General features: G+C 56.5%; 1 protein-coding gene across 1 annotated transcript; it reads right to left on the bottom strand.

The window, feature by feature from the left end:
• Window positions 1-1,103: 1,103 nt before the first annotated feature.
• PGC (progastricsin) lies at window positions 1,104-8,052 on the bottom strand. The gene is made up of 9 exons (XM_036398162.1): window positions 7,997-8,052; window positions 7,211-7,364; window positions 6,627-6,744; window positions 5,327-5,445; window positions 4,087-4,286; window positions 3,361-3,483; window positions 3,091-3,235; window positions 2,202-2,300; window positions 1,104-1,315 (listed from the first exon to the last, which is right to left on the bottom strand). Exons 1-9 carry the CDS (start codon window positions 8,050-8,052, stop codon window positions 1,163-1,165), a joined length of 1,167 nt encoding a protein of 388 aa, XP_036254055.1. The 3' UTR covers window positions 1,104-1,162.
• Window positions 8,053-10,430: the final 2,378 nt, after the last annotated feature.

Genomic DNA, 10,430 nt, shown 5'->3' with positions numbered 1-10,430 from the left:
CTTCCAGCAAGTGGAAATTCCTGCTGCTGGTCTTCTGGGAATGGGCAGGAGCCTTCCAGCTTCCATCCAAGCTTTTGGCCATGGAAGGATGCTGGGAATCCTTCGGAAGCTCGGGAAATCCCCACGAGGTTCCTGATGGGTCTGGGCAGGTCCTGCAGGGAGCAAAGGGGACAGCAAAGAGCAGAAGGACGTGGTCAGCCTTTGCTGGTCACCACCACCCTGTTTCCAGCAGAAAATTCCCATTGCAGAGGGAGGAGGAGGAAGAGGAGGAGGAGGATGAGGAATGCCCTTCCCTGCTGTCGGTGCCCTCCTAATCTCGGTCTCAGCGCGCTCAGCCTGTGTCAATATTTTGACTCAAAGCTCGGGGCACTTTGTGTCCTTCCCCCGGGAGGTGACAGAGCCGTGAGCGCATCTGAGAGCGAGCTCCGGTGATAAAGAACTGCTAAAAATCTAAAAAACCACTCTGGGTGCTGGGAAAGAGCGGGGTCACCCAGCCTCCCCCTGCCCAGGGCGTTCCCCATCCCCTTGGGCCACACCCTGCCATTCCCAATATTCCAGTGAAGTTTTCCAAAGGCTTTTTTCAGGGCTCAAGGGTCATTTGGGTGTCACGATAAAGAAGTTCTGGTGATAAAAAGTTCTAAGAAACTGGAAAAGAGCGGGGTGAACCAACCTCCCCCTGCCCAGGGTGTTCCCCATCCCCTTGGGCCACACCTCCTCCCAATTCCCGATATTCCAGTGCAGTTTTCCAGCCCCATTTCAGGCCCCAGGGGTCATTTGGGTGTCCTGACTCACCTCACAGCCTCGGGATCCCGCCTGGATACACCACAGGGCTTTGGCAAAGCTTTTCCAGCTGCAGGGAGGCTCAGGGGCTTCCCCTCTGGGGTTTCCTGAGGGTTGGAGGTGGGGACTGGGGATTTATCCCAGGGTCTGGAGCTCATCCTAGCACTTACCTTGCTGGAGCAGGGAATTGTGAGCCAGGGAACCCCTCAAGCTGCTCCGAACAAACCCAGGAGCTCAGAGACCATTTGGGAGGGCAGGGTTTATTTGCTACAGGATCCACGGGCACACAAATCCCGAGGGACGGGGATGGAAAGGAGCAGAAATGTCCCTGGGAATGCTGTGGCACTCCATGGGCTGGGAGAGGGGCTGGAATTCGCTTCCTCTAGGCCGAGAGGGCGAAGCCCACGCGGTTGTTGGCCATGTCGAAGACGGTGTAATATTCCTTCAGGAAAACGTTTCCCAGGATCCAGAGGGGCTGCCCGTCCTGGGAGGGCAGGTAGGTGGCCTCGATGGCCAGGGTGCAGTAGCCATTGCTCTGGAGGGGGGAATAACGGGGGGTCAGCACCTCCAGCAGCACGGGGGGAGCGTCGCTGCTGCAGCTACGGGATCCTCCCGGGGCCTTGGAATGCTCGGGGTGTTCCCAGTGCCTTGGGAATTCTTGGGATGATCCCACTGCCTCGGGAACGCTCGGGATGTTCCCGGTGCCTCGGGATGTTCCTGGTGCCTTGGGATGTTCCCGGTGCCTGGGGATGTTCCCGGTGCCTGGGGAAGGCTCGGGAATTCTTGGGATGTTCCCGGTGCCTGCGGAACACTCAGGAACTCTCGGGATGTTCCTGGTGCCTCGGGAACTTTCGGGAATGCTCGGGATGTTCCCAGTATCTGGGGAACTCTTGGGAACTCTCAGGATGTTCCTGGTGCATGGGCAGCACTCAGGAACTCTCGGAATGTTTCCCGGTACCTGGGGATGTTCCTGGTGCCTTCAGGAACTCTCAGGAACTTTCAGGATGTTCTCAATGCCTCGGGAATTCTCAGAATGTTCTGGGTGCCAGGGGAACTCTCGGGATGTTCCTGGTACCCGTGGAGCCCAGGGGAACCCTCGGGATGTTCCCAGTGCCTGGGGAACCCTTGGGAATTTTCAGGATATTCCCAGCGCCTCAGGGATTCTCAGGAACCCACGAGATGTTCCTGGGAACCCTGGGGAACTCTCAGGAACTCTCGGGATGTCCCTGGTGCCTTGGGATATCCCTGATACCTGAGGAACCCTGGGGGAACCCTTGGGATGTTCCCAGTACCCGGGGAACCCTGGGGAACTCTCAGGGTGTTCCCAGTGGCTCAGGAACTCTCAGGAACCCCGGGGATGTCCCTGACAGCCATGGAACCCTGTGGGATTCCGGGCTGGACCCCACAGGCCCCAGACGTACGTTGAGGACGTAGGCGGCCGGGGGGAGCGCGAGCCGGGCGCCGCCGATGCCGAAGGTGAGCTGGGGCATGCTCTGGGTGTCACTGCAGTCCACAGCGTACTGAGGGGACAGGGACACGGGGTCATGGCAGCCAGGGGACACAGGGGGACACACACACCCCACCCCTGGCAGCGCCACACCATGGAATCACGGAAAGGTTTGGGTGGGAAGGGAATTTAAATCACCCAGTGCCACCCCTGCCGTGGCAGGGGCGCCTCCCACTGTGCCCAGGGTGCTCCAGCCTGGCCTGGGACACTGCCAGGGATCCAGGGGCAGCCACAGCTGCTCTGGGAATCCCAGCCCAGCCCCTCTCCCAGTATTTCTTCCCAAAATCTCATCTAAACCTGCTCATGGAGTCCTGGAATGGTTTGGGTTTGAGGGACCTCAAAGCCCATCCACACCTCCCACTGTCCCCAGGGTGCTCCAGCCTGGCCTGGGACACTGCCAGGGATGGCACAGCCACAGCTGCTCTGGGACATCACCCCAGCCCCTCCCCACCCTCACAGGGTGGAATTCCTTCCCTGCATCAACCCTAAATTTCCTCTCCTTCAATCTGAACCCATCTCCCCTTGCCCTGCCACTCCAGGCCCTTGTCCCAAGTCCTTCTCTGGCTTCCCTGCAGCCCCTTCAGATCCTGGAACGGGCTGTGAGGTTTGCACACAATGTTCTCTTCTCCAGGCTGAGCATCCCCACCTTTCTCAGCCTGAGAGGAGAGAACATTGTGTGCAAACCTCTGCAGTCCCTTTCCCTGCAGGTGCCACCTGAGTTTGGTGGGACCTGGTCAAGCCCAGGGTTCTGACTCCCACGCAGGCTCCCCACTGCTCCAGACCCCCCAAACCCCCACACTCACCCCATAGCTGGTCTCCTGGGCTCCCAGGGCCTCCAGGATGCTCTCTATGTACTCCTGGGGCACGGTCAGCAGGAATGTCCCTGTGTCCACGATGGCCTGGCAGCCCTGGCCGCACCAGCCGGTCACTGACTGCCCGATGGCAACCCTGGCAGGACAGCGGGGACAAGGACGTGACATTGGGCACCCCTAAACCCAAAGCATGGAGCCTGGAGCCCTGCAGAGCAGCAGCTGAGCCAGGGGGTGATGGCCAGAGGTGCAAACACCACTCACTCCTCAAGTGCCACCTGCCAGTAGAGCTTCTGTGTCACCGGTGCCCAGGTGATGTCCCCCTGGAAGAGCTGAGGGTCCACGCCCCCCAGGATGAGCTCGCCCCCGTAGTCGTAGGTGGGCTGGCTGTGAGAAAACAGAGCCAGGAGATCCCTGTGGTGAACGTGGGCTGGAGAGGGAGCAATCCCCGAGGAACCCTCAGGGGGACAGGCAGGGGACAGCAGGATGTGAGGGGACACCAGGATGTGCAGACAGGGGACACCAGGACGTGTGGGCAAGGGACAGCTGGATGTGCAGATAGGGGACACCACAATGTGAGGGCAGGGGACACCAGGATATACAGGCAGGGGACACCAGGATGTGAAGGAAGGGGACACCAGGAGGTGCAGGCAGGGGACACCATGACATACAGGTAGGGGACTGCAGGATGTGCAGGCAGGGGACACCACGATGTGAGGGCAGGGAAGAGCAGGTTGTGGAGGTAGGGGACAGCAGGATGTGCGATGGGACACCATGACATGTGGGCAGGGGACACCAGGACATGCAGATAGGGGACACCAGGGTGTGCAGATAGGGGACACCAGGGTGTGAGGGCAGTGGACACCACAACATGCAGGCAGGGGACACCAGGACCTGCAGACAGGGGACACCATGATATGAGGGCAGGGGACACCACAATGTGAGAGCAGGGCACACCAGGACACTGAGAGCGCCCTGCGGGGTTTTCACCGTGAGAAGTAGAAGCTGAAGACGGGCTCAGGCAGCTGGTTCTGCTCCAGCATCCCCGCCAGGGCCGTGGCTGTGCCCCCCACGGCCAGCGAGGGGAAGGCCATGCCCAGGATGCCGTCGAAGGCTGCGAAGTAGAACGGCTGCGTGGGCTCCTCCTGGCTCAGCCCCAGCTCCTGCTCCCGCACCGTGATGCTCTGGATCTGCAGGGAAAGGGGATCTGAGGGAAGCTGCTGCTCCAAAGGTGCCAACAGCACCAGGCAGAGGGGAAAATTGGGAAAAAAGCCCCAGGATTTGGGGTAAAAGCCAGCCAAAGGCCAGCTGGTGACTGAGGGTGTTGCAGACATCTTTTTATGAAAAATCCTTTCTTTAGGATTTTTTCCTCCTGAGAAGCTGGGAGGCCTCAGGAACAAAACATAAACAATGGTTATCTGCTGCTGTGGAATGCAACAGGTGCATCTGGGATTGGTCTCATGTGGTTGTTTCTCATTAATGGCCAATCACAGCCCAGCTGGCTCAGACTCTCTGTCCGAGACACAAACCTTTGTTATCATTCTTTGCTATTCTCATCTTAGCCAGCCTTCTGATGAAACCTTTTCTTCTATTCTTTTAGTATAGTTTTAATGTAATATCTATCATAAAATAATAAATCAGCCTTCTGAAACATGGAGTCAGATCCTCGTCTCTTCCCTCATCCTGGGACCCCTGTGAACACCACCACAGAGGGTGGCAGTGAACCCTTTTCATCCATCCTGCCAGGCTTTGTCCAAGTCCAAGACAGGTCAGATCAGCCCTTAGGCTGCTCCTGGTGGGGACACCCAGTCAGGACATCCAACCCAAACTTCTATCATTTGTATCAATAAATCCCCCCTCCAGCAAACTGCCCATCGCTCCAAGCACCACCCCCTGAACCTGACTATGACCTTAAGCTTCTTTGACCAATTTTCAAGCCTGACCCTCCTAGGAATCCCACTAATCCTCATCTCAAGAACACTCCCAGCTCTCCTATTACCATCCCTAGATAACTGATGAATCACTACCCGACTCTCAACCCTCCAACTATGGTTTATCAACCTAGTTACAAAACAACTAATAACGCCCCTAGACAAAAAAAGGACACAAATGAGCCCTAATTTTAACACCCCTCATCATCTTCCTCCTACTCATTAACCTTCTAGGGCTGCTACCCTACACATTCACCCCAGCCACCCAACCATCCACAAACCTGGCCCTGGGGACTCACCCTGAGCGTGTCGGAGCCCAGCACGATGGTGACGGAGCCGCTGCCGTAGGACACGTTGTAGGACTGGCCCCTGGGCGTGAAGGTGGCCGAGGCACTGGGCTGGAACTTGGCGTGGTTGACTGGGGAGGGAGAAGAGGGAAAGCCCTGGGTGTGGCCAGCGAAATCCCATGCAGTGGGACACTTCACTGCTCAGTGCTCCTCGGGGTAACCAGGTCCTCAGGGATCAGGTCCTTTTTGGCAGTGGGATTTCACTGCTGGATGTTCCCTCAGTGGGATTTCATTGCTGGGTTGTCCTTAGGATAATTCCTGGGGATCAGGTCCTGTTCTGCAGTGGGATTTCACTGCTGGATGCTCCATCAGTGGGATGTCACTCTTGGAACCTCCCTGAGATAATCCCCAAGGATCAGATCCTGTTCTGCAGTGGGATTTCACTGCTGGGTGCTCCATTGGGATAATTCCCAAGGAGCAGATCCTGTTCTGCCATGGGATTTCACTGCTGGACACTCCATCAGTGGGATTTCACTGCTGGATGCTCCCTTAGGATAATTTCTGGGGATCAGGTCCTGTTCTGCAGTGGGATTTCACTGATGGGTGCTCCATCAGTGGGATTGCATTGCTGGAACCTCCCTGGGATAATTCCCAGGGATTAAGTCCTGTTTTGCAGTGGGATTTCATTTCTGTGTGCTCCATCAGTGGGATTTCACTGCTGGGTGCTCCTTGGGGTAATTTCTGGGGATCAAGTCTTGTTTTGCAGTGGGATTTCACTGCTTGGTGCTCCCTTAGGATAATCCCTGGGGATCAGGTCCTGTTCTGCAGTGGGATCTAACTGCTTGGTGCTCCATCAGTGGGATTTCACTGCTGGGTGCTCCACTGGGATAATTCCCAAGGATCAGGTCCTGTTCTGCAGTGGGATTTCACTGCCGGGTGCTCCATCAGTGGGATTGCCAGGAGTGGCCAGGGAGCACCCCTGAGATCCTTGGGGTGGCCAGGGAGCACCCCTGAAGTTCCTGGGATGGGCAGGGAGGATTTGAGGGCTCTGAGCTCCCCAAGGAAGCCACAGCAACCCCAGATCAGCATCCCAGGCTCATTTTTTTGGAATCATGATGTCCCCAATGTGGCAGGGGAAGGACATGGAAGAACAGAGACAAGGACGTGGCTTTGGGCACCCGTAGCACCTAAACCCATCCTGGGGTGCTCTAAAAGGTATTGAGCCCCGTAGTGCTGGGATAATTGGCATTAATTAGTGAGCACTAATTACTCCTAGGAGCAGGGACTGCTCACAGCATCCTGGGCTACTCACAGCAAGCAGGACTCTTGCAGTCCGTGGAGGGCACCCACAGGTTGGCGGAACCGGTGTCAAAGAGCACCAGGAACTTTTGGGGGGGCTCCCCAATGCTGATCTCCCCAAAGTAGGAGGACTGGGGGAAAAAGAAAAGGGAATTTTCATTGGCCAGGGGATCAGGGACAGAGCAGGCTCCCCCCTGGCATCCCCCAGCCAGGCAGCAGCAGGCTGAGCTTTTATCCTGCCTCTACTCCCCCCAAAAAAATGAAATATTAAATCATTATTGTGGGTTTGTTTCATACAGAAAAGCCTGGCTCTTCGTGGCTGCGGGTAAACTTCCTTGGGGTTCAAAACAGAAGTTAAAAAGTGGAGGAAAAAGCAATGTAAGGGTGGGGAGAAAAGCAATTTAAAGGTGGGGAAAAAAGCAATTTAAAGGTGGGGAAAAAAGCAATTTAAGGGTGGGGAAAAAAAGCAATTTAAGGGTGGGGAAAAAAGCAATTTAAGGGTGGGGAAAAAAGCAGTTTCTCACTGCCGGAGGCTCAGGAGTGTCCAGATTGCTGTGGCAGCTGGGAGGAGGAAGGACAGGCAGGCAGGGCACTCACGTCCAGGTGGTTGGCTATGGGCTCCCTCACCACGGAGCCCTGGCTGGGCTGGTATTTCTTCACTGGATCGTATTTGATGTGCTTCAGGAAATCATCCAGCACCCCAGCTGCCCTCATCTGGTCCCGGATGGAGAGGCCTTTCTTCAGGCTGATCCTGCACGGACAGAGACAGAACACAACAGAGCACAGCAGGAAAGAAGAAGATTTCAGCATTTTCAGAGGGCTCGGTTCTCTGGGCTCCTTTGGGACGTGACAGGAGCTCTCCATGTGCCAGGAGCTCTGCAGATCCCCAGGAGCTGCTCTCCATGCCCCAGGATCTCTCCATGCCCCCAGGATCTCTCCATACCCAGGATCTCTCCATGTCCAGGATGTCTCCATCCCCCAGAATCTGCTCTCCCTGTGCCAGGATCTCTCCACATCCCAGGATCTCTCCATGCCCAGGATCTCTCCATACCCAGGATCTCTCTATACTCTCTCAGGATCTCTCCACATCCCAGCATGTCTCCATTCCCCAGGATCTGCTCTCCATCCCCCAGGATCTCTCCATACCCAGGATCTCTCCATGTCCAGGATGTCTCCATCCCCCAGAATCTGCTCTCCCTGTCCCAGGATCTCTCCCTGTCCCAGGATCTCTCTATCCCCCAGGATCTCTCCATGCCCATGATCTCTCTATCCGCCAGGATCTCTCCATCCCCCAGGATCAGCCCCGCTCCGTGCCCCCCGTGCATCCTCCTCGCTCCCATCTTCTCCCCATCCCCTCTCTCCCTCCCTGGCCCCGTCTCGCACCTGACCGCGCCCCCGGCCAGCTGCAGCCACGCCAGCACCACCGGCAGCCACCTCATGGTGCTCGCAGCCCTCGGGAGGGGCAGAGCCGGGCGCGGCCGCCGGGGCTCCGCTTTTATCCCGGCACCGGCTCTGATCCGCCGGCCACGGGCACCTCCGGGCCGGCCTCAAGGGCGGCTTTGTGCCCCGGGACCCTGCGGGATCGGCCCTATCAAAGGGCAGCCGAGCGATAAGGGGCAGCTCTTATCGGGGACCGGGGACCCGACGTCACCGCGCTGGGTCCGGGCTGCGCTGGCCAAAATCCCCGGAGCCGCTCGCCAGACCTTGCAGCGGGACAAAGGGACTCGGTTCTCGGGAAAGGCTTTGGTCTGCTCTCCTTCCGCCCGCGGAGAGAGGGATGGAGGCGGGGAGGACACGGGGCAAGGAGATGGAGCCCAGCAGGGTCCTCCTGTGCTTTCCTCCAGGATGGTCCCCAGGTTCCTCCTCTCATTTCCTCCAAGGTGATCCCCAGATTCCTTCTCTTCCTTTTTTCATTATTTTCTCCAGGTTCCTCCTCTCATTTCCTCCAGGATGGTCCCCAGGTTCCTCCTCTCATTTCCTCCAAGGTGATCCCCAGGTTCCTTCCCTTCCTTTTTTCATTATTTTCTCCAGGTTCCTCCTCTCATTTCCTCCAGGGTGATCCCCAGGTTCCTTCCCTTCCTTTTTCCAGGATGGTCCCCAGGTTCTCCCTCTCATTTCCTCCAAGGTTCCTTATCTTCCTTTTTCAATGATGTTCTCCAGGTTCCTTCTTTCATTTCCCCCAAGGAGATCCCCAGGTTCCTCCTCTCACTCCCTTCAGGATGATCCACAGGTTCCTCTAATTTCTTCCAAGGTGGTCTCCAGGTTGCTTCTCTTGCTTTTTCCAGGATGGTCTCCAGATTCCTTGTTTCATTCCCTCCAGGATGGTCCCCAGGTTCCTCCTCTCCTTTCCTCCAGGGTGATCATCAGGTTCCTTCTCTCATTTCCTCCAAGGTGTTCCCCAGGTTCTTTCATTTCCTCCAGGATGGTCCCCAGGTTCCTCCTCTCATTTCCTCCAAGGTGATCATCAGGTTCCTTCTCTTCCTTTTCCCAGATGTTCTCCAGATTCATCCTCTTGTTTCCTCCAAGGTGGTCTCCAGGTCCTTTCTCTCATTCCCTCCAGGATGATCCCCAGTTCCTCATCTCATTCCCTCCAAGGTGGTTCCCAGGTTCCTTCTCTGCTTTGCTCTGAGGTGCTCCCCAGAGCTGTCCTGCCTTCCCCTCTCCATCACCATCCCAGACCTTCACTCCAGGACATGGGCTCGTTTCCATGTCCTACCTGCTCCTGCTTTCACTGTTTGGACAGAAATCCCCCAATTTTCCCATTCATTGGTTTATTTTGAGGAGCACACGATTCCCTCCCCATCCCACATCCAAGGGCAGCTGCTGCAACCCCCAGGAAGGTGCCACCCGCCCTCAGGGTTTAACCCACACTTCACACCCTCCCAGAAAGTCACAAAATTCCTTGTTTGCCTTTTTTTCCCCATGAAAACAAAACCCCACAAGCACACGTTTCCCAAATTGCCAACAAGCACCCAAACCAACCAAAACATTCTGAGTTATAACCCAAATCCTCTTTACAAAATGGAGCAAAATGGGTTTGGTCACCATCTAAATATTTTCTAGCAAGCAAACCAAAGCTTTTTTGAAATAACTGAAATATTTTCCAGCAAAGGGGCTGTTACCCAGATATTTTCCACTGCTTGCATCCCAAATCCAAGCAAGACAGCTCTTGGAGAAGACACCTGAGGGAGGTGCTGCAGCAGGAATTATGGATTTGGGGTTTCCAGCAGGATTTAGGGGTTCCAGCAGCAGAGATGTGGTGATCCCACGCAGAGCAGGGATCTCACACCCAGGATTTCCCTCGGGGCCTGGCTCTGGGCATTCCCTCTGTTTTGCTTTCAGTTTCTCTTCTGTGTTGGCTTGGTGGCCCAGCTCCAGCTCAGGGAATTCCACCTCTCCACCAGGAGATTTCCCGGGATTTGCAGTGGGCGAGCCCAGCACCCCTGGAAGCTGCAGCAGGGGAGGTTCTGGGGATTCCTCACGGCCCCTTCCAGGACCTGCAGGGGCTGCAAGGAGCTGGGGAGGGGCTGCTCACCAGGATCTGGAGAGGGGGGCAAGGGGGAAGGGGTTCAGGCTGAAAGATGAAATTCAGGTTGGGTATTAGGAAGGGATTCTTCCCTGTGAGGGTGGAATTCCCAGCACAGCTGTGGCTGCCCCTGGATCCCTGGGAGTGTCCCAGGCCAGGTTGGATGGGGTTTGGAGCAATCTGGGGCAGTGGGAGGTGTCCCTGCCCGTGGCAGGGGTGGAATGAGATGGTTTTTAATTTTCTTCCAACCCAAACCAGGCTGGGATTCTCTGCCCCCAGAGCAGCTGTGTT

The sequence above is a fragment of the Molothrus ater genome, chromosome 25 (assembly GCF_012460135.2).
Source record: "Molothrus ater isolate BHLD 08-10-18 breed brown headed cowbird chromosome 25, BPBGC_Mater_1.1, whole genome shotgun sequence".
Taxonomy (NCBI): domain Eukaryota; kingdom Metazoa; phylum Chordata; class Aves; order Passeriformes; family Icteridae; genus Molothrus; species Molothrus ater.
Note: the sequence above shows the minus strand (reverse complement) of the source record. Positions and strands in the feature narration are given on the sequence as shown.

Bases quoted from the DNA above. Each gene is read 5' to 3' on its own strand.
- PGC (XM_036398162.1), bottom strand. From the start codon at position 8,052: ATGAGGTGGCTGCCGGTGGTGCTGGCGTGGCTGCAGCTGGCCGGGGGC. The intron at 7,365-7,996 runs GTGCGAGACGGG...CTGTCCGTGCAG, and splicing joins CTGGCCGGGGGCGCGGTCAG to GATCAGCCTGAAGAAAGGCC. The intron at 6,745-7,210 runs GTGAGTGCCCTG...TTTTTCCCCCAG, and splicing joins CCATAGCCAACCACCTGGAC to TCCTCCTACTTTGGGGAGAT.